This window comes from Stegodyphus dumicola, chromosome X1 (assembly GCF_044657685.1).
Source record: "Stegodyphus dumicola isolate Sdum_Otavi_A_Nest chromosome X1, ASM4465768v1".
Taxonomy (NCBI): domain Eukaryota; kingdom Metazoa; phylum Arthropoda; class Arachnida; order Araneae; family Eresidae; genus Stegodyphus; species Stegodyphus dumicola.
Window position 1 is genome coordinate 239,960,475 of NC_140780.1, and position 25,103 is coordinate 239,985,577.

At 34.0% G+C, this 25,103-nt stretch overlaps 1 protein-coding gene across 6 annotated transcripts in view; it reads left to right on the plus strand.

Annotated features, from left to right (window-relative positions):
- The window catches only part of LOC118193727 (calpain-A-like), a 133,451-nt gene that overhangs the window by 47,900 nt on the left and 60,448 nt on the right, over positions 1-25,103 (plus strand). For 5 of the 6 annotated variants that reach the window (XM_085807248.1, XM_085807247.1, XM_085807250.1 and 2 more), the window contains 5 exons: positions 1,706-1,888; positions 8,771-8,902; positions 16,170-16,363; positions 19,876-20,044; positions 22,891-22,992. In XM_085807248.1, coding sequence (XP_085663374.1) covers positions 1,706-1,888; positions 8,771-8,902; positions 16,170-16,363; positions 19,876-20,044; positions 22,891-22,992 — 780 coding nt within the window. The remainder of the gene's footprint in view (positions 1-1,705; positions 1,889-8,770; positions 8,903-16,169; positions 16,364-19,875; positions 20,045-22,890; positions 22,993-25,103) is intronic. The other variant, XM_085807249.1, reaches the window with a different exon arrangement.

Below are 25,103 nucleotides of genomic sequence, written 5' to 3' on the forward strand. Positions count from 1 at the left end.
ATAGATGTATTTTATGTTTGAATACCCATACACACACATATATATATAGATTAGAAGTAAGAAAAAATAATTAACAAATAATGATTATTATTAATACTATTGTTTTGGATGGAAAGGGTAAATGTCTAGATTTATATAGAAAGTTAAGAGGTTATTGAGAGTTAATATTTTGATTTACATATTTTTTTACCTTTCATATATCCCCACACACATATGTGTGTGCAGTAACAATGCAGATTAATGCAAATACGTATAATTATGCATGTTTTAAAAGATTATTTAGTATTTATAACATAAACATACATTTCGTTTTCTCTCCACCCATCCACAAATACAGGACACCTTACAATATATACATTGGACGCACATTTTCGCTTTGCCTCAGGTGAAAAAAGTACATTGACGCAGCTCTGCGGAGAAGGGTTGTTAATCAGAAATGTTTAAGAATATCTAAATCTAAACTGTATTATTCGGCGGTTCAGTTCTTGACGAAAAGAAGGCATAAATCCGGCAAATAATCATTAATATTTCATTCTACCTATAATACACTTTTCTTCCTAAACCTTTTCAGAAGGAAAGCTGCCATCTTTAGGCAATGAACAGCATCTCTGAAAATAATCATAGACGAGAGGCTCTCAAAACCAGGGAAGAATTCCCTTCTGGGAAGGAATTTCATAGTGTTTTTTTTTTTTTTTTTTTGGAGGGGGGGGGGATACGATCAGTTTTTTTATTTAGCTGTTACGTATTTAATTTTCATTTATGAATATATAAAACTACTTTTATTCAAGTTTTGATATTTATCGATATTTTCTGCTGGGAAAAATGCTGTTTAGTTTATAAAACACTCTGAAAAATCATCTAAATCAGATAAACATGTATATTAATATTTCGAGTTTTGGAAAGGAGGAGGGGATAATCTTCTAGCAGTGGTGAGAGGGGAGAAGAAAAGGTTGAGAATCCGTGCTCTAGGCGAAACAACACGGGAGCAACGAAGAAATGTGAAAGAATGTCGATAACGGCAAACTGGCTTATGGAAGTTTCTCAGATACCGACGGAAAAGATGCATTATTGCTGAGTTAAGAGAAAAACTGTTAATAGGTGGCAGATGGGTATCTAGAATGTTCATGACAGAAGTGAAGAAATACAGGTTTATTTATTCAGGCTAAAATAGAATACATGCTTTATTCATAGGCGTTAATCACAGAATACATGCCTATGAAGATAATTTTCATTCTCAGTTAGTAATAGGGAAAAAAAAAAGAGGATTCACCAGTGCAGTTGGAAAACGAAAGGAGAGAGCATGCGTTATTTCCATGTTCATAACCGAAGTTTTAAATTTCTTATTTCGATTATACTTTTTATTTCTTATTCTTCAGTGTCATTCAATTTTTATTTATTGTATTTTATTGGAGCGGCCCAGGAGCCCTTGAAAATTTCGCGCGGAGAAATTGGGATACACCGGCATAGGCGAATAAACTTAACTTCACTCCATTAATATATAATGTACCACAAGAAGATTTTATGTTATTAAATTTCAAGTATTTTATTTATAGTGTTTGTATGAAGTTCTGTCTAGATAATGATGTATATTTATGATATTTATATTCAGCGTTTTTGAAATTCATTGCGTAGGACGAGCAATATTTTGCTACACTTAAAAGTGAATACTGAGTGTTTTATAAGTTACGTGTTTATTTGTTTACAGCAGGGAGCCAGTATAGCCATTGTGGATGACTTGGCTTACCATACAGCAAGAGACAGCAGCTCGATGACTAACGCATCAGAAGATGAAGGCCTGTTTTTGGATAACGACTTTCCTCCATCTGAAACTACATTATATCACAACAGAAGAGCCAGAGACCCTCAAATCATATGGCTTAGACCTCATGTACGTTTCTGCGGTCTATAGTTATCTTCAGATTTCTGCTTCATTATGATAGGATTAGGTATTCAAAATGAGTGCTTTAAATACTTTGTTTTAACTTGTAAATATATTTCAGCTAGAAAGATTTTATTTTATTTAGGCCATATTAGAGAGATTAATCTTTCTTAGGTAAATAATAACATAAAACTCAGCAATTTACTTTAAATAGCAAATCCTTCTGTGTTTAGAATAGCATAGTATTAGTAGAAAGAATCTATAGAAAGCATAGTATCAGCTTTATACAGAAATCTCAACTGTAATGGGGAAAAAAAAATATGCTCTAAGTTTTCTAACCGTACACTTATTTATGCAGACGTATTTTCAATACAGCTCTACCGAGCAAAAGATTTTTAAATTTAACTGCAGGTCACAGTAACTAATTCAGGATTCGTAGCATCAAACTCTGAGATAGAAGCTGTGGCTAATGAAGTGACAATATGATGGTATCTTTTAAAGCTAGTAAAGCATTTAAAAACAAAATAATACCTTCCCAAGTGCAAATTGCCATTAAAACGCAATATGTGTACATAAATAGGCATAACTAGGTGAAGAATCGCAAAACGACTACTCACATTAAAGAGACAGACATTCGGCCCTGTGATTCGTTGTCTTGGTGGTCCAGATTTAAGAATACTATCGACCTGAGAATATGCGAGATCATCATTAATTTTTCTGCCATTCATAAAGTAAGTTTCATTAACAGTTCACTGAGAAATAAAATTTAGTTCCAGAGAGGATTAGATTTTTTTTTGAAGTAGATCTTACTTATATTAATCTTGTACTTCTATGAAACTTATATATTAAAGTTTGATTTAGTACACATTTTTTATCTTAACTTTGGTGTAAACTTTGACATTAAATTTCGCTTCTAAAGATTAATTAAGAATAATTTTATTCCTTGTATCATCATCTCAGATCTCTGTTAAAATAATTTTGATACCCCACCAGTGGCCAAGGGGATTAAAATCGCTGAATGCTGGCCGTTTGACCTAAATTCCATCCCAGGTGAACGAGCTGGCTGCATGGCTTTTTTTGTGCTTTTTCTCATTTGTAACATGAATATGATAGAGTTTCTCTTGAAAAGCCTCTCAGATAAGCATCCCGACCCTTAGACTGATAGGCCTTGCGTGTTTTGACATATCTAAATAACCTTAAAAAAAAGAATATCTTGGATAAATCTCATTTCCTTGAATCCTCATTTCATTCTCTGGATACAACTTCAGGTAATGCACATGCATAATATCCGGCAAGCTGCATCTAAAATACGCATTTCGCTGGCTCTTTACTATCCGGACAAGTCGAAACTTTTGATAAAATTGTGTTCTTTAACACCTTTTTGCATGTGATGGTTTTAGTTACTCTTTGGTATAGCGGCTGGAATACTGATGAAGTGTTCAGTGATTGAAAATATTACCGTATTTGATGGCATATAAGACGCACTGGCATATAAGATGCACCCTTATTTAGAAGGCCACACACATGTAGATGTGGAAAAAGTTATGTGTGTCTAGACCTTTATCCGGGCTAAAAATAGCATTCAGTATTGAAAGTTAACCTGTGTCCTTCCCGTATAAGACGCAGGTAACTTTTTTGAGACCAACTTTAGGAAAAAAAGTGCCGTCAAATACGGTATTTTTTGATAAAACTGAGCTTAGTAGCATCTTTTTGCATGTGATCTTGAAAGCTTTAGTTATTTCTGTTGTTGGGACTTGTCTTACTTGTCTGACAGTAACTTCAGAATAAGTCCAAGAAATTCATCGTGACTAGGAGAGCAAGACAGCCTAGAGCACCATACAGGTGACAGTACTATTCCGCTCAGTTCCATCACCAATTTTGATGGAGAGCAACCCGGGTTACGGGTCCAAGGGTCTCCCACCTCTCTTTCCCTACCACCAACCTCTCGAGAGGAATTTCGGCTCGCATTATATTTAGAGTGCCCCATACCGCAAAGGCACTATACATTTAGAAACATCCAAGCATTCTCCAGGATTCGAACCAGGGCCTTTCGGTACTACAGTAGGCTCCTCTAACCACTATGTCGTGTGGGAGGTTCAGTTATTTCTTCATATAAGAGCTGGAATACTGCTGTAGTTTTCGGTGGTAAAGGGTAATATTTTTAAGCTTTTCATTTTAACTGTGCTTATATAGCAGGGATGGCCAGCCTGCGGCTCGCGAGCCACATGCGGCTCTTTGAAGGATTATTTGTGATTCTCGATAAATGTACCCCAGTTCCCTTTTCATTTTTGTGTTATTATATTTAAAAAAATTATTATCGTTCCGTATGTGTTTCAGAATGTCTTTTAAATTACTGACAACAAATATGAAAGACTAAGTGCAACGTTGTAACCAATTTCATTTCCGTCAAAGTTAAGAATGATATGACTCATCGAAAACTGCGCGAACGAACATACACAGTAGCGTAACAGTTCTGTTCATCGAATTTTCTTCCCCTTCGACTGCCTCGTGAATTATGAGAAACATATGGGAGTTAAGACCTTGTCAGGCCGATTGCTTCCAAATATCGATACAAAATATTTAAAATATCCTGATGTTATGAAAATAGTGTTACACATTGTAAATTACATTCGCACCAATGCAAAAAATCATCGACAATTCAAAAATTTCCCTGAAGAATTAAAGGACGAAGAACTTCCAAATGACATTAATTTCTTTTCCTTTGTTAGATGGTTATCTAGCTACGACGTCGATTTGTAGATTTGTTTCATCCGATAACTGCATTTCTAAAAGAAAAGGAAATAACCTATTCAGAATTAGACGATGACGAGTGGTTACAAGATTTAAGCTTTTTGACTGATGTCATGGAACATTTGCAAACACTGAATTTACAATTGCAGAGGAAAGATAAAATAGTATCTGACCTCTCACAGTGTATATTTAGTTTTCAAACTAAATTACAACTTTTTAAAAAGGACATTAAAAATAAAACATTTTGTCATTTTCCTCAAATTAAAAAAATTTGATCTAATATTAAACAAGAAAAACTCAACGAGTATATAAAAAAGCTAGAAGGAATATTGACGGAATTCCAAAATATATTTCAAGACTTGAAATATTTTAAATCGTCTCTTGATTTTTTTCTGAATTCATTTGAAATTAACATAATTCAAAGTGAGTTTTCCATTTACAATATAATTAAGACCCAAAAAGCATCTGGAGAATTAAAATTAATAGAGATGCAAGAAGATCAAGCTCTACAATTAAAATAGTACAAGTCGACGCCGATTACTGAGTTTTGGAAATTTGCACCAGAATCGAAGTATCCTGAATTAAAAAAGGCTGCTTGTCAAATTATTTCAATATTCGGAACAACGTACTTATGTGAATCATTATATTCCACTTTAAAATTCGTGAAATCCAAACACCGATCAGTATTAACTAATATGCATCTCAAAGAATTGAGAAGTGCTGTCACCAATTATTCACCAAATTTTAGAGAATTATCAAGAGAAGTAAAATAAATGTGTTTAATTTTTAATATTTAAATTCGATACACATATTTTGTACTTTTATTTATATGTTTTCAATAAATACAGTTTCTATAAAAAAATTTTAATACCTTTTTTGCATATCTTTTAAATACGTATTTAATTGCGGCTCGCGAAAAATTTAAAATTTTGAAAAATAGCTCGGACTATCAAGGAACTCGGCTACCCCTGTTATATAGCTTCAACGATGTCCATTAAGAATAAAACATTTTGGCTTTATAAGCCGGTTTTTAAAGTCAACAACTGTTTTGCAACACAACATCATACATAGTCAATCGTTCTTTTCAAAATTACTTTTCATTTTTTAAAGTCATTGCTTGAAATTACTGTAAAAAGGAAAATTAGTAATTAATTTCTTGGAGTATGTAAATGTTTTGGGAATGAAAAATCTGCTCGCAGGTTTTTAAATCCAGTCACACATCAACCATGGATACACTAGTCTAGTTTCTCCGCAAATATATTTAAAAAATGCGTTATGGAACATGCCTTTCGAATTTGGTCTTTATAAATGCTTCGGGAAATTTCATAAATTTTTGTTTCAGGAAACGTCATTAATATTGCTTACTCGTTATGAACAAAACCAATTACAAACAATTTGATCTGTATCACTTTATCAATTTAATCAAATTATAAGGTATTTCTCCCGCCTTCTTAGCATACCTTCGTAGTGTGGTGGTCTGCACGCTTGGCGCGTATTCCAGAGGTCCGTGGTTCGATTCCAGGCAAATGCGTTGCTCATTTTTCCCTTCTTCCTGTTTCACAAATAACCTAATGTCTTTACAAACAAATTAAAGCAATTTAATCAATTCACTCAGTGCTGCTTTTTAAGAAATTCTTCAATCTGTGTCCTTTACAATAATTCTATGTCCTTCAATGTTAATAATTATTTATTTTAATTATTTCTTTCATCTTAGAAATATGTTTAAGTTGCCGACTTTAATTTCATTAAAAATTCATTTCATGACATAAGAACGTAATAAAAAAATCGTATGTAATGACCAATTGAATTAGAAACTCTCATTGGAACATTTTATTTTAAAATTACAACCCAGATTATTAAAGAAATCAGGAACATTTTAAAGTATCCCGGTATGAAGTTTTCTTATACAATGCAGATTATCTGCCTTACTTTTAAGAACCGATGGCTGCCCAAAATTTCTAAAAACCAAACTTCATCAAATCCCTCAAATTTTAACGCTAACCACAAAATGGACTATCCTAAAAACCTCCTCTGAAAAGACCAAAATAACATCTGCCAGAAGCAATTGCAAATTAACTCTTATCTTAAAATCTAAATCTTACTTCGAAACAATTAAAACACTAACCCAATAAAATGTTTTTCGAATTCTTTTGCACAATGAAGGAGCTCGAAAACATCTTCGGAAGCACTAAATTATCCTAATTAATATTTCTTATTAACAACTTGCTGTAATTCTACCTATTACGTAGTTTGCTTACATTTCCGACCCTCCGTCAGTAGAGAGGTAAGAATTGGTTCCTTCGCCCTTCTTCTAAAGCGTCAGTATCTGGAAGGGTGACAACTGCCTAATGGTTACTTAAGCGCTATGTTGCGCGTTTTTTTTAAATTATTTTAATAATAATAAATGTTACTATATCAGTTTATTTATGGAAATATATTATCATAGACATTTAAAATGAAAGCATATTTTAATATAGTATTACATTAGAAATATTAATATAATAACTATTTATTAAATATTTAAGTGCGAAAATGATTAATTGTAAATTGAACATTTTTCTATAAAATAAAAAATAAAAAAATCTAATCTGCAATGTACGCAAAGTGCATTGCAGAATAAAGATTTTAAGTATAAATAACAGCAAAAGCTAATTCTCAAATAGCAGATTTATGCTTGGAACCTCAGTAACATTTCAAGCAGAAGGAATTTCACCGCATGCTGGCTTCGATTCGAAAGTCGCCCGAGGGTAGTCAGGCTGGTTTACATTATGTTTAGGAGAGCTTGCCCTCTTCTCACCTTCATATTCTTTGCAACAAAGATTTTGGATCTGTAGCTTTCCCTTTAACTTTCTATCTTGTATTTGGGATAGGACGAAGACTGAATGTATCGTCGGTAGGAGCATCCTCTGCCGTCTAAAGTTCTGTTTTAGTAGCGCACAATTTTAAAGACGTGAATTCAGATTAGGACTAGAAATTATGTCCTCCTAGGTTATCAAAGCAGCACATAGATTCCACTAATATCTATCTGAACTGATGCCTGGTATCCTAAAGAATTTTGAACGAGCGTTATCGTTGAATAAGTATAATTTAACTATGGATCTTTAAGACATAAAGAAAATCGCTTAGTATTATCTAAATAGTGTAGTACTATTCACCTCATTTGTTTTTCTTCTAGTTTATATGAAATAACTTTACATGAATTAAATACCAGTACATTTAAATAGATAACAAAAGTGGGTGCTGATATCTTATCGAAAAACCTAGAGATTCAGCTGGCGATAATCTAAGACTTTCACTTCGGCTGGAACTAAGTTGACTGCGGCTATGTTCTGGTTTAGAGTAAAATCGTAAAGCTTCATTAAATGAGATCGAACTTCCTCTTCAAAACAATTTCCTGCTCCCATTCTTACGATTGCGTCTGCACTTTTCAATATTGCACACGTTTTCTTGAGTAGAGTATAATTTCGCTGTACGGACACAGGTTCTGTTTTAACACGCGATAAAAAAGATGATAATATATTACAAACATGTCCAAATTAATGTAACATAACTTAGGCTCATCATTCGCCCACTGGATAAGACAGCAAAATAATGACAAATAGACAGTTTGCAATGGATGTTTTCTTGATTTTCTCCTGATTTAATATAAATACCAGCCTGTGTCTCTCACAGATCCTCCACGAAGGTATTCTTACCCTAGGCAGATAGTTTTGAAGTGATTTCACGTATTCAGTTAAACAAACAAAAAGACTTATCAAGAACTCACAAAAATTACGGTCTTGATTGGAACAGGAGGCAAACATTTAATGGTAGTTATTTCCAATTTGTACCCGCATCGAAATCTCCAATTCGAGTAAGACACAAGTACTAAAAATGTTATTTAACAAAGTAATTCATTGATACCTTTATTTTACTCACAGTTTCCGAAAACAACTCAAATTTATAAAGCCATTTATTGAGTGAAAGAAATTATAAAGCATATTTTCAAAGAAATAATGAATAAGTAAAATCGATATATAGACATTCAAAAAGATTTATCGGAAAAAGGGAAATACCATTAGTATTATTTACATTGTCGATATTTCGCTTTTTATTAGTCAGATTAGATCCCTTTAATTAATTGTATTCTATCTTTCCCAGGAACTTACTTTAAGGCCAGAGCTTTTGATTGATGGTGTAAGTCGACATGACATTGTACAAGGAGTTTTAGCTGACTGCTGGTTTCTTTCTTCATGCGCTGCAGTTGCACAAAGGCCAGATCTAATGGAAAAGGTAATCCAAAGTTCTCGTTTGATTTTTAAATAACGTTAAAAATTCCCTCTTGGGGCAGACATAAATATTATTCGAGTTGTTCAGTGAATAAAACAGACTAGCTGAGCTCATGCGAATCATTCGCGAGAAAATTCTCCTGCCTTCGTAATATGGGGTCCACTTCTTCCTCAACAGCACTGTCTTCGTAATATATTTGAAAGAGTATCCTAAACAGTTCCATTCAATATTTTTTAATAACGATTTAGCAGTACACCTATATTATAAAAATTAATAGTATATATTGTAAAATCCTTATTAAAAATGTTTAATGAAATGGTTAAAGGAGAGAAGCATTACACATTTTTGGACTATTTAATGGAATTTAATAAAAGATTTTAACGGACATTAACAGAAGTTTACAGGAAATTGCTAAAATGTTTCCTTTGCATTTAGAAGTTTTTCTTCTCATTTCTACAACAGAAATACTTCAATAAAAATGAATGAAAATAGTGTGAAAAAAAAACTCTGTATTGTTAAAAAAAAGATATCCGCTCATAAAAACATTCAGCTACAAGTACAAACATTGGCGTATCGATGGAGACGATATGCAAATGATTAAAATTTTTGAGTAAAAAGAAAAGAAATAATTATAACAAGAACATAAACATTTGAGTTAATGGTAAATCTTTCTCTGGCAGCTATGCAAGCCATTACTCGGTGGGGCGGAAACTCATTTAAGTTACTTCCCGTAACGAGAAGCTACATTTGTCTTCCCACCATGTCTCAAATGTGTTCTCTTAGTGATAGGTCAAGGCACCTAAACTGTAAGTAAAAGGTCTAAAATCCTCAAAGACATTGGTAAGCTAGTTTATTGGCATGATGACAGGGGAGCTGGCTGCCGAAACCTTGGGTCATTCAAATTCCGGAGACAGTATGAGTGTTTATAAGTGTACAGTGTCTTTGTGGCATGGAAGCACTTACAACACAGCCCTGCCGAAAGTATTCTTAAGATGCCGCTGGGAGGGGAAGATCCCCGGTGCCCCGGGAAATTCTTCTTGGAAACTGGAGCAGAAATAAGCCGATTTACACGGTTACTTTAAAGATGCTCAAGGTCGTAAGCCAACAACAGGTTCAATCGTTGCACTCTTGGCCATATTCACATTACAACAACGCAACTCACGGACGTTTAGTGTATGATATAAAATGTTCTTGTTGGTAAGTGGCACCTGTGATACCATAAGCAATAGAATTCTCTTAGAAAGCCATCGACATGTGTGCCAGCCTTCATATTACCTTGCACCACAACTAGATGATATCATCTGTAACAAGATAACTACGCCAACTGTCACATCAGTTATAATGGCCATGTTCACTCGACAGCTAATACGGAGTCAGAATTCTGACGGCTCTTCTTTCACACACTTACTTGGGCAAAGAATGAAGAGAAATTCGTTACCAAAGGTGGGTACTGAGATTGTTACCAATCTAGATATCTCTGCCAGTTCTGGGAGGTCAGTGGGTCTCAACATCTTGACTGATGTTGATACTTTCCAACTTCTGCTATTCGTCTCCGATATTACAGGATGCATAAAGGATATGAAATGCATCCGAATAGACGATAACATCCGAATAGTCGATGTGGCCATGGCTGTTCTCCTGACTCGATGAGCCTTTCTGACATTGTGTGCATCTGAAGAGACCTGAGCTTCTGCGTCGTCTACAGGTGCTTTCCCTAATCCACTGCAGACCAAATCCAGAAACTATTCTATCATTTCAGCCAAGATGCCAACTGATGAATCTGTTGAACTAAATATCTTCTCCTAGCTTATGATACGGTCTTTCCCAAATCAGACAATTAACATTTGTAGCGCTGTCCAGTACATCTTATAAACATCATTCTTCACAACTTTAAGAACCAAAGAAGAAAATACAGTTAAATTTCTCCATGAAAAAGAACACTCATAGTACTGTTGTCGAAATTCTAATCATAAGTTCTCAAACGACGTTTGCAAGCTGTGTTTCGCGGCTATAGCTCGATTTTTTATGGTTGCATATATATATATATATATATATATAACTGTGTTTTAAAGATTTCTTAAAGATATTTCTTAAAAATAATTTTTGATAATTCTTAAAATTAAGTGAAATTTCTTTAATGGACATTTTAAAACTCTCAAAAGCAAGAGTGTTTGCAGAGCTGAGTAAGTGACCCAAGAAGCAAGGAACTGCGGTTCCTTGGTTTCCAAACAATCATTAAGTGACAAACTTCCTTTACTTTTAAAAGAAGCGTTAAAAGCTATTTTAATCTTCGTAGAATCCCTCTCCTAGAGCACTATTGTGTGATGAGGCATGTAATACCCTGTTTTCACAATTTCATTTCGAATCGATTTCGACTACGTAAGAACGAGCGAACTGTCGGTCGAGCGATATAGCGCAGACTAGCGTGGATGAGGCACACGCGAATAACGCACCAGTTGAGCGAAAGCAAGCCAGTCACAGCTTGTCCATCAGTGAGCATAGTAGTGAATGCCTAGCGTGCCGATAAGTCTCCCGCGAGCTATGAGAGCATCTACTTGTATCTTTAACCAGCCGAAGATCTCAGAGGTACTTTTGGCATCAGCATAATAAGTTGTTGTAACATTGCGTTAGTGCTTTTATTGTTATGAAACGAAGGCTGTTTTTAGGTGCCACCTATTTGACATGGCTACAAAGAGGAAGCAAAGAAAAACGGAAGGCGAAAACCGTGAATTTAAAAAATTGAATGGACCGAATCGTCCGCATTACTTCTAAACTTAGTAAACTAAGGAAAAGTAACATAGTTTTTTCGATGTTGGAAGAAGTAGTTTCATTTGAAAACAAACTATCCGTTTTTGGTCAAGATTACGAAACAGAAACTTTAATTCATTTTCTAAGCCTGCTAAAACATCGCCAAAATAATTCGGTAACTGATATTTACTCTTTCAAAACAACAATTTTAAACTTCTCTACTGAGGTTTCAAGAGTTCAAAAATAGAATAGCGAAGTTAGCCTTTTTTTTTTTTTTTTCTTAAAAAAAAACTTCTTTAATATTGGCACTTTTGAAATGCAATTACTGGAGTTAAAAGACATAGAATTATGAAGCTCCAAATTTGAACTTAATGTTAATATGGAAAAACTGGAGAAAAACAAATATGATTTAAGTTCACAACAAAGAAGGAAGACATGATAAATACTCATGTCTCCCATATGATCAGTTAAACAAACTAGCATTTGCTGTTCTTTCACTCATTGGCTCTACATATTCATACGAACAACCATTTCCAGGCATGAATCTTATCATAAGTAAATTGAGAAATACTCTTATTGATGAGAACCCGAAATCCTGCTTGAAATTAAAACCAACGATCTACAAACTTGACTTATTCAAACTTTCCAAGGAATTGCGAGATCATTGCTCACATTACATGCATATTTTGTTTATATTTTTATTTTAATGTAAAAATACTTTTGTCAATAAATAAGATTATTATGATATCCGTGTTTATTTAATGTTAGTAGTTAGTGTAAAAACCAACATATTCATACGAAAAGGTTCTTTCAAAGAAATTTGGCTCTCGAAAGAAATCCTAATCGTTGTACTGCTGATCTTTGGCTGTTTTGACTATGCTTACCACTGCACTTAACCCTTAATAATCTCATTGTATTTTAAATAGCTCTTTGCTTTCCCGAAGCTTATTATTTAATCTTAGCAAATGTGTTTCGAAATTTCATAATCATTAGTTAAGCCTTCAATACCCTCTTTCCACAATAACCAAGCTTCATAACTTTTATTATCATAGGTCGTATTTCGCTCAAATCATTCAAAATTTTTTTTTCTCTGATTGAAATATTTCTTCGTCCTAGCTTACTCTAATTGCCTCTAATTCCTACATTCTTTTGAACTCTTTCGTAATCTAAGTCCTTATCTACAACAGTTATATGATTAATTCGTACCTTTTTGGAATTTGATTCTTCATCCTCCTTGCCTTGAATCACGAAATCGAAAATGCCATCACTACTTTTTTATAAATCCTGATGTTTCGTTTCCCTAGAATTTTCCAAATGTAATCCGAACCTATTAATACTTGAATTCTATTATGCGTACCACTATCCGCTAATTCTATTCCCTTATCAAAGTCAGCCTTTCGAATCCACTGAGAAGGAATTTGAACTTGCTTCAGTGTAATAGAATCACTCACTACTGCATTAATTTTTATCTTCTTATCGGGCTTGAATATATATTCGTATTTCTACGAAGACGTAAAGGAGCTCTTGCGTGTTTTCGCATCCAAAAGTGAAAATAACGAACCCTTTCCCATTAACCACTTTCAAATCCAATGAATCAAACACTTCTTGGAAGATGAATCATTTCGTTGACACTGAATCTAGCATAAATTGCAAAACCTTTCCACCCCTTTGCACCTTATTGTCATCGAAACTGTAAAAGAACATAAGTCAGAGGCTTAATTTTGTTATATTCATTGCATAGGAGCAAAATAGAGGTTTCAGAGATTGGCGCCTGTTTTGTCTGATCGAAGGAATCTATCTGCTTTTAGGTCCTTTGTTGCCGAGTCACAGCAACGAATTATGTAATCTCTGGACATCGCACAGTTTTTTCATATTTAAGGGCATAGAAACTTGAGCTTGGGTGCTTTTTTGAAAAATAAATAAAACACGAACTCCGAGCCATTTTCTTATGCAAAGTGGACAATCATGATTCATGTGACAAGAAGGTATACGAAAAGTGATGACATTTTGAATCTCCTTCCTAGGCTAACTAGGGAAATTTCGCTTTTGATTAAAATGAAATCGCTGTCAGTATTTAGAGGGATATTTACTCTGACTAGTTAAAAGTGAAACAACTTGTTTATGGGTAGAGTAGTTAGTCATTTCTTTCAGAATGCACATGAGATTTATTTTGATAACTTTGATGCGAACTTTTGTTTCCAAATGACGGCTCATTCACGTCAAAATTTTTAGAATCGCAAACAATATTTGTGCCTTTAGGCATTCTGCCTCTGTTTTTCAGAAAGTGAATAATTCATTAATATCGAATTTTTGTTATCAATTCCTTTTCTAGTGAATTCTCTGATATTAACTTTAATAAAATGAGCGATGATAAATGTCCATAAAACCGCTAGTAACATTTAAAGGATTTAGATTCCTTACTTGCAGTTTTATGTTATCATAACACTTCCTTAAAGCAACGTGTTTCCGGAATGTTTTAGGGCTTTTTTTTCCCCTACTTGTCTATAACGGCATTGGTACACCTAAGGCCAGAAGTGGTGGCCATTTTATTGTGGAGGCACCTAATAGGCGATCACCGTTACCTCCTATGAAGGGATAGACAATTTTACGTCGATGCCTTCTCCGGGATTCGAAACCGGGCCCTTCGGTATCGCAGTTAAGATCCTCTAACCACCATACCATCTAGGCGGCCGGGTTTTAAATTCAACAGTTTGTTCAAATGCGCATTAATTAGCAAGTCATCTCTGTCGAAACGATTTTTTTAGTAACCCAAAGCCTCCGTATGATTTTCACAAATAAATGATAATCCCCTTGTAACATTTAACGCTAAACCTCCCAAAGCGATTTTAAATGAAATAAACTTATCGATTGAGCAGAGACTTTCGTTTTGGTGTTCGAAATTATTAAACTGACTCCAGAATTCATGCCTAGAACAAGGATCACCATATAACTTAGTAATCGCTAACTTCGGAAATTTTAAAGTATTAACTTCAGAGAGTTTCTGCTTCACGGATACATATTCCTTATGAGAATGTTTAGTTTTAGTTTTATACTCGTCTTCTCTTATTTTTTCCTGAATTTCACATTTGAAACTTATAATAATATTTTTCTGATATTCCTGGGCGGGAATTACTTCTGCTTCTAACTCCTGTTCTGCAACTATGATCTTTTTAATCTCAGCATTACATTGTTTCAACAGCTGCGGTTTTTCAAATAACATTTCTAGGTATTTGTTTAAATGTTCTTCCATCGATTTCCTCTCTTCTATCTTCTAACAATGCAGAATATACTACTTTACTGGTCAATTTAGTAGTTTAACTAAGCGTCATTGTACGAAACTTTTTTTGTTTTATAGCCTCCATTTAAAATTAGATTCTTGTTAATTGTAATAATCAACAAATAATAAATTTTTTTACAGTTCAGAATTGGAAAAATGAAAAATGGCCTGCCTCGAATTGCATTTTGTTTAAAATACAAGCTTTGCGGTTTAAAGAACTGTTTTCTTTGGCCATAGTCTAAGTTCTAAGTCCACTGATTACAGAACAAAAAATTACAGTGATGCTACGTGTTGACTATCAATGCAGATAACTCCAAATAAAGATTTTATTATTTTTCTCTCCTACTCTGTTTACAGTTTGCGCAGTTTTTCCTGCCTACCAAAAAGATACATTCCATTAGATAAACTCATTAGCCATTTGCTTTCAATGTTGTCAGCGATAAGACGCCTGAGATCCTGGCGTCCCCGCTCCCTCCGAGTTCTACGCAATCGAAATGTTACGCGCGATGCACTTATCGAGCAAAAACCACCGCAAGAATAGGGAATCAAACACATCAACTTTCATCAAAATATATGTATCAAAACTGTTGGTTATAATACCAGAAGGATATTTTAAACTGTTTGTGCAAATGAAGTGGTCTGCCAGTGCATAAATTTCATGCTAATAGTTAATTATGCACGTCTTTGTAGAATTACATTTAGCAAGAAACACAAACCAACGAAAAGAGGTAAGTTTAGGAAGAATTTCCAATGAATGACCGACTTGTTTTATGTTACAAGCATAAGAAAAATTAAAACATGTATGAGACCAAGCTATTCCGCAGGGGAACGGAATCTAGAAAATTAGCAGTTTTACTTATATTATCCAATTCCTTTTTTTTTCAGCGAAGAAGTAGGCAAAAAATTTTACTCTTTCCTGCAATAAAGAATTATTGCGAGATGCATTTTTACTTGACAAGATTAAATTTTTTAAAAATCTTTTCATTAGTTCTTTTTGCAAGATTCATGTGACAAAAAATTACATGATCTTTCAGGGCTACTCTTTCCTTGTACCTCACTCTGAATTGTTAAATAAAACAGGCTAGTCACTGATGCTTAGCTTGCTTTATTACGCATGTTACATCTTGATGATAACCAGAAAGATAATCATTCATGTCACAAATGATTGCAATAAGAAATTCTTCTTTTCTTTTTTTCAGTCTGAATAATAAGAACTGAATAGTTCAAGTAAACTTTATCTCTTAGGTTATACCATCCAATCAACCACTGAGCGGCGAAGGATACAAAGGAATTGTTACTTTTCGATTCTGGAGGTTTGGTCACTGGATAACTGTTTACATTGATGATCTGTTGCCAACGAAGAAAAGGAAGCTTATTTTTTCTCGAAGCTCAGAGCCTAGAGAATTTTGGGTCTCATTACTTGAAAAAGCATACGCTAAGTAAGAGTTTTAAAATTTTATATTTAAGCTTAAAAAAACCGATTTTGTGACTAGTAAAAACAAATCTTCCAAGATTCTTAATTTTCTTCTTTATAAAATTAGGCACTCTAAGTAGAACTGCTTTCAAGTGAAAAACAGGTAGCCAAATACTAAAGTTTACAATTACAACCATCATATTTCAACCATACACGTTTACAGTTTCAATCAATGTAAATACAGATTAAATTATATTTTGCATTTGGATGCGTTGCTAAATTACTACTATTACTAATACTAAACTTCGCGGGCATAGCACTAAATATATTTGAAACATTTTAGTTCTTGCTGATATTCGCATGCAGGTTATAACTGTTATTAAATATTACTATATCATTATTATTATAATTAAAATTACTAAATGCCATATATTACAGCACAGAATTAAAATTACTAAATGTCATATATTACAGCACAGAATTAAAATTACTAAATATCATATATTACAGCACAGATACCGTTCCAAAACTTCACTTTTTTTCAGCACATACGTTATTCTTAAAATTTTCATTCATAGGTTATTCAACATCGTTATATACAGTCGAGTCTGCATAACATATTCTCAAGAATGTATGCGCATCCTTTTAGTCGTAATAATACGTACTACAATTCATGCATTCTACTGTTCTGGCTGTGAAATATTTCAATACGCGGATGGTTCTAATATATATTTTTAGGCATTACGGCTATGACGTATGCTCGACTTTACAAGATATCAAAGCTAGGTCAAGGGAGAGGCAAGGGAAGCATTTGCTTCAAGTGAATAACTAGAAGAAAATGCTATGAAAATTTAGAAATTCATCTTAAGAAAGAAACTATGATTAAAACGTTAATTTTAAACTTTCAAACATAAAGAAGCATAATTTTAAAATACCCTATTTCAAGTAATAAATTTTTTATTACTATTTACGATAATTTAAAAGGCGTACAGTCTTGAGATTGTTTTCATTCTCGGTGCAGCAGAGCGCCTAATTCCCATTAATTATTTTTCGTTGCCATCTTCTCGGTCAACAAGACGCCTCTTAATTTATGATTGATACAGCATAGTGATGATGTAGTAAGCAGCAAAATTATTCAGATATGAATTACAAACCGACTTCTTTTATTACTTTTCTACACTCAGGTATGATTAATACATATTTTTTATTGCATGGCGTCCACTAATTTCAAGAAAAGTTTAAGAAAAAACTCTTATAAATAATTGAGCCTTAGAATTAAAGATATTAATTTATTCTCAAAATTCTTAAGCTTTCAAAGTACAGCATTCTCCCCACCTTTTTTTTTTTAAAAATTAAACTTCATCCTGAAATTAAGAATGTATAGCGTTTAAAATTTTTCAAGGCCAGAAAACGTCAGAAATGAGCGATGCCCTTCCAGGAATCGAGATCGGGACCACCTGATTGCTATACTGTCGCGTTTGCAATGCCACAAAGGCACACGGAGAGAAAGGAAAGTTCCTTATAAATAGGTTGGCTGCATGGGCGTTTTCCCCATATGTAACGTGTATACGAGCCAGTTTCCTTTAGAAAGTCCTCCACGGAGGCATCTCTCCCCATTGGCACATAACGCTCAAGACCTTGCTGTAATCACATAATGAAACCAAACCTTTTTCCTTCGCGGTTGAACGTAGTGCTTTCGAGTTGGCGCTTTTGTTCACATTCAGCACACGTTACTTTGAAAGCTTCTTAGGAATGTATAAAAATCGGGCGATGCATAAACGTAAAATTTTTTACACCTATATCTGAAATAGATAAATAATTATTTTATAAGTCTGTTAACTTTTGCCTGAAAGTATAGAACCAAATTGGAAGAAAATTTAACGGAAAATAAATAAAATAAAATATTAGTGAAACATAATGGAACGAAAAAATATTTTACTGATGCAAACTAACTTTTTTATTATATGAATCATTAATAAAAATTAAGTAGTTTTCAAAGACAATACTGAAAACAATAAATGTCATTTATTACAAATGCTACATCCAAGATCAGACAGAACTCCTGCAGCCTGAGACATGCGTCCCGATTACCTTCAGTCATATAGTAGTTAAGCCGTCAACATTTCAGCAGTAATAATTTAACTTACGTCGTAAACAATATCATGTATCTTAAGAACATGTTTCCCTGTGGAAATTCGAACATAATTTTGTATTGAATTGATAGCTAATTTTACTCATCTCTGCGTCCAGTACTTCAAAATATTTCTTTTAAATTCAGCACAACATCTTCAAAATCTCTAGGACTTGCGCTGATATACAACATTTTGATATTTTGAGTGCATGTTTAAATATAAAAGTGCAAAATATAAAAGTGTTTCGCGCAAAATATGATCTGTTATTTGCACCATTAAAGTTAAATGCATCAAAATCCAGAATTATTAAGACATTGAATTGATTATCAAAATGTATAATCATTTGATTTGCTTAATACTGCAGTTTATTTATATAAAATATTAAGTTTTCTTATCATAAATGTCTTCGTCAATATTACATAAAATATTTAAATGCAACTCTAAAAATAAAAATCGCGCTTTCAGTCACACAATAAAGATTAGCCAGCCATTAATCCGATGAAATTTAACAGACTACTTCTTTGTCCAGTTCTTTCCAGATTAATCATTTTCTGCAGTTTCATTCATATACATGTAGTTTTACTGTTAATGTGTTTTAAATCTTTATGTAATTGTTATCTTCAATGTTATTAAAGCTGATTATTAACATCATTAAGTTTTCGCCTATGAAGAAGTATGAGCATGTATGTTCTTTAATATTCACGGTTCAATATTTTCTTGAGGAAAGAGAGAAAAACTTTAATCATTCATAAAATAAGTTTTTAAAACGTGAGGCTCTCCTTTGTACTAAGATATATTCAAAATAGCTTCAATTATTTTTAATTCTAATTCGACAAACGTTAATGTTAGTCTATTCAAATTTATCTTCAAATATTTTTCTCTAAGTTATTGCTTTCAGAATTTTTTCCATTAAGATATATTTTCAAAAATCACTTTCCTTTTATTCCTTATAACGAAAACACATTTGGATATATTTTAAAATTTTGAAACAAGTGAATATAAAACTCAGACTTATACTAAGTAGCCCACCAGCAGCCGAGCGATAAAGTTGCTGAACGCTAGTAGTTCGGTCCGAGGTTCTAATCCCGCGAACGAGCTGGCTGCATGGGCGTTTTCGTGGTTTTCCTAATGTGTAACGTGTATACGAACCAGATTCCCTTAGAAAGTCCTTCACGAAGGCATCCTTACCCTTAGGCAGACAGTCCCAGTGTGCTTTGCCATAATTAAATAAACCAAACCAAACTATACTAAGTAAATACAATTATGCATTGAATATAAATGAATGCAAAAATGTCGACGCAACAGGAAAAGTTTCATAACATTTTCAAAATCTAATCTAAATAGATTCAGATAATTCTTACAAATTTAAAATGAATTTCCTGCAACTTCAGTGTTTTCCTCTTAGGTTACATGGCTCATATGAAGCTCTGGAAGGAGGTCATGCCATGGATGCTCTAGTCGATCTCACAGGAGGCTTGGCTGAAATGTATGTTTTAGAAACAGCGCCACCTCATCTCTACAATTATTTATTACATGCTTCATCAAATGGCGCATTTATCACTTGTTCCAGGAAGGTAAATAAATTTTATTAATTTATGATCTCCATAGCATAAGAAAACTTCAGATTGTAGCATAGGAAAGAAAAGGAAGAACACACAAAGGTGAATGGCTCCCATTTTATTACTGGAATTCGTAACCCCTTGTTTATGGTTGGTGACCCAACATTGATATACACGATGATTAAACATAATGCCGACTTTGAGATCCGTGAGTGAACTATAAATATATTAATATTTCTATTAAGAATTTCAGGAAAAACAAATACCATCCCGAAAATAAAACCGGTCTTATATTAAATGTTTGCTTCGAAAGACGCATTAGAGCTTATTTTCGGGGGACTTCGTACTTTTTCATATACAACAATTTATGCGGTATTTATCTATAAATTGTAATGTAATATTGTAAATGTAGATTGTAGTACATTTGGACATAACCTATGGATTCAGGTATAAAATCCATAGGTTCATCATTTCATGCACAAAAATTGACATTTATTCAAATATAGCCGTCGCATCTTCTGGAACTTCGTCATAAAGCTCCAAACACAGTGCGGAAAAATTTTCTTCCGACTCCACTTCTTGTAGAACCATTATCTCTCATGTTTTGTAAGAGTGCTTGTTATCTACGTATCTTGCTCATAAATCATTGGTAATGCAGCTGTCAGTAATTTTTTTATCCCGTATGAATTCTTCATGACGAAGTCCTGAGATCTTGTGAGCTACGCTTTATAAAGTTTCCGTACCGATTTTTCTCCATTCTATTTTTCAGTATTGTCAATATTGCCATTTTCATGTTCAAATTGTCTTTGAAAGCCTTGGTTATTACAATATCAAAAGTCTGGAGATAAGTAAACATTCCCGAGGAAAACATTATTTGATCCGTTTTCTTTCTGCAAAGGAGTCTTTAGCGTTGTGAATGTTAGTTGAACCAGAGATAAGCAAACCTTTTTGGCCATCTGGCAAGACAAGTGGGAGTATTAAATCGATCCAACTCCCTATAGCTACTTGTGCACAGAAGGCCTTTTCGGTTTCAAGACCATTAATGTTTGAAACACGTTTATGCTTATATTTCTTATTCTTTGTGATGATTATAAGAAAAGCTTTTTTCCCATTCAAATGAATTGCCAAAATACAGGTAGCACATGCACTTTCGTAATCAGCGGAGAGAATAAAAGTTTACGAGGACATTTGTGATTCAATTATCATTTGAGATCTTTGATGCATAAACATTGAATTTTCATCCTCAGCATTTATTATCGATCTTCAAATAGAGAGTTAATATTGCTGATTTCATGCTTTGAATTCTTCTAACTGCGGTGTCATTACAAGGGCAAATACTTGAATATAGACACTGTGAACAGTCAAAACCTTAACTTCTCTTTAGCAATCATTTCACAAATGATGCCTTCCGTCTTAGGGAACAACGACCGATGATCGTATCCGCACTTGCGCTACTTATTTACATTTCCTTAGCCACATGTTGACTGAGGTTATTGTACTCTGATCCCCATTTTCACACTAGTCAGAGATCCAACTTCTTTTAGCAGAAAGTCGGCAGAAGTTTGTCTCAGGATCCTTCCATTTGTCTTTTCGAATTCGATAAAATAGCTCCTTTAGTTCATTCAACTTCTTTTTCTTTAAATCAATAGTTTAATCTAGTGTTAACTGAAGAATTACAAGACCTAAGTGGGCGAAAAAAAAACCCTCTTAAAACTGATGAACGACACAAAAGTGGCGGAAATTTCCGGGCATACAATTCTGACAACGTTTCTTTATTTCACAAGAGTGCGTTAAGTTCATTCCTTACAACATGCGATGCATTGAATTATGAAGACCAATTAATCACAACCACGTCCATTCATTATTGTGCACTTTCGAAAGTCTACACTCCAAATGGTCATTCGGTAATAAGTCTGGCAGACGATCTTAACTGCGGCTAATTTTCAGAATGGCGCTTATGTTATTATCCTAAAAAAATCATGCCACGGCTTATTTTCCGATGAGGTCGAATTTTGAGGAAAGTAAATATAGTTTAACATTCCTATTTTTCTGGAATACAAACAAATTAATTTCCAGAGAAGGAAGACCGTATCTCCATTAAACACAAAGACTAAAGTTCTAATAATAATAATAAAAAAAAAGAAAGAGCATTCAACTCTATCGTATATGAATATGTAACATTTATAATATTGCTAAATACATAAAGGTTAGTCATGTAAAAGAATTTTTTTTTCAATTATTATCGACAAACTCCAAGACCGAAACAAAATTCCAAAGTAAGCACATAAAAGAGATTTATATGCTATTACGCAGTTTTTACAGAAGGAAGAACTCATCTGTATCAGACACAAATACATAATATTTAATACTGTTGCGTTTTACGGATTCGTGGATTTGGAGTGATTGATGACAACGCTTGATGAGGAATCAAAACACAATTTAGTTAGTCAATATTACTCAAGACAGCTTCACGGCTGTCCTGAGCACGGCTTCATAGCAGCATGAGCACGGCTTCACGTCTGAAGATAGCTTTACGGCAAAACATGAATTACAGCTCCCGACTCGGTCGATCGCTCTCAGAGCTCAAGACAGTCAAGATAAAACTCGACAATACACTCGATGATTCCCTCACGGGACACTGCTACTCCGCGTACAGGCAGGATCTATACAGCTTTTGGCCTGCCTTCGAGAACATTCTGGGCCAAACCGGTAAGAATTTATTCTAGAATGGTCTCCCTCCATCTATGGCATATCGTAGTAAAATTGCCACATATCTTCATTAATGCATTAATGTGTATTTCGTTTAAAATCTGTTGATGTAGTATAAAAGTCAAGCTTAATGATTTTTTAACTTTTTGTAGTTTTTTTCTTTTCTTTCACAGGGTAACTGGACGGAATCAAGGAGAGCTGATCCTAACGGACTGGTTTCAGGTCATGCGTACACAATTAGTGCAGTAGCAACGGTAAGTAAGGAGTTTAAAATACACTATAAAAACATATACGACATTATTACTTTTTATAATAAAAATAAAATTTACGCTTTAAATTTCATGTTGATAGGTCAAATAATTATTTTATATTATAAGGCTAAACTCAAATTTGTTTAATGTAAACTTCAAGCCTGACAGCCAGATTTTCTCCCCGGCTTATATTACAGTTTAAGAATGTCTCACTATATATATTACAGTCTCAGAATACGGAATGAGCATAATGGAAGTATATAATTATAGCACTAAAAATTAGTTACAGGCTTAAGCTTAAAGTACAAAACAACCTTACGCTTCTGGACGAGAATAATATGCAGCCGTCTATCGAAATGGTGAAATTTTTCTACTGCCCGATAAATCGACACTTCGTTTGAAAATATTTCGTTGGACAAAAATAACTCAAGTGCTAGAAAATATGGTAATCTGTAGAAGAGATATCAGGAGACAATGGAGGATGAGGCATAACTTTCTCAAATTGGTGATGTTTACAAATTGTTGATTTGCTGTATTTTTGACAATGCCTCGAGAGAAATCCTGAAGCAATAAGACTCCTCTTCTATTCAAAAGTACTGTTTGCTTATGCCCAAATATATTATGCATCTGTGGCATATGTGTGCAATCTCGAGCTGCATTTATCGTTCCCTTGAGGAATGAATGAAAAGTGAATGAGCGAATAACTGCGCCACTGAGACTGCTTCCGACCACGGAGGTGAACCAAACGGAATTGTGCACTATCCCAGCGGAGAAATCTACTGTTTTTCGTAATATGGCCAAAATAATAATAATCCAGTAATATACATATTGTTGCGTGCATACGGGTTCGTTATGAAATGAATGCACAAGTCCGATGAAAAATGAACAAAAATTTATTATTATCACAACAAAAATGCTTAAATTTTCTTAAATTATCATGCAGTATTACAATATCTCACAGTAGTTATCTTTTAACTACTCAAATATCCAATAGAACGTAATTCAAAACAGCTAAAGAACGCTAATCCGCGAATTCGCTACAATCAACAAGAGCAGTTTTCTAAACAACAACAAACTAAGCAACTAGTACAAACTGAGATGTTTTCCTCCTTTTATAAGATTTTAAAATCACGCGCTAGAATTTTCCAGTACTTTCTCGAAATCAAAAAGAGATATTTATTTATTTAATGCACGCGCTCTTGTATTTTCAATTTTCCAGCTTAGCTTTCTTTTAATATTCGTCACGCGCTGCACTGCGCGAGAAATAAAACCATTTGATTTATAATTTAACTAACATTAGCTTTTTAAATACCAAATTCGTAACACTGCCCCCTTCCCAAGGACTGCACGTCCCGGGCAGTACAATCCCTGGACAGGAAGCCAAACTTACAACTGTGGCATAAACATTACATTACAATATCAAACAACATGAACAATAAATGCAATAACTAACTTAAACAAATCAAATGCTATCAAATACTAAATACAAAACAACTACTAAATAAATACAAATCAAATCAAATACACATTTAAAAACAAAAAGGACCATGGTCTTATACTATTTACAATTATTTACATTACGTACTATGGCCATAGTAATGAGCTAACCTGTCGTAATGAACGACTTTAGGTTTAGAATTCGAAGACTTACGGATCCGAACCACGACGTCATTCAGCCTGTTTAGGACCGTGTACGGACCATCCCAAGGTAACTGTAATTTTGGACAAAGTCCTTTCCGTCGAGTCGGATTCCACAACCACACCTTGTCTCCTTCGTGGAACTGATGTTCAGTAGCTCTTGTGTCGTAGCGGGTCTTCATCTTCTCCGTCGCCAAGTTGACTCGCTCTCGTGCAAAGTTGTGTATTGCTTCAAACCGGGCCTGGAGATCTTGTATATATTCCTCAGGCGATGAAGGAGCATCCGGAGGGCGATCAAACAAGAGATCACAAGGCAGACGAAGATCACGACCGAAGAGCATCTGTGATGGAGAATAGCCGGTAGTCTCGTGGACAGCACTGCGGTAAGCCAGTAAAAAGAGTGGTAATTTCTTGTCCCAGTCCTGTTGGTTTCTGGAAACCACTAATGAGAGGTTATTAAAGATGGTTCGATTGAA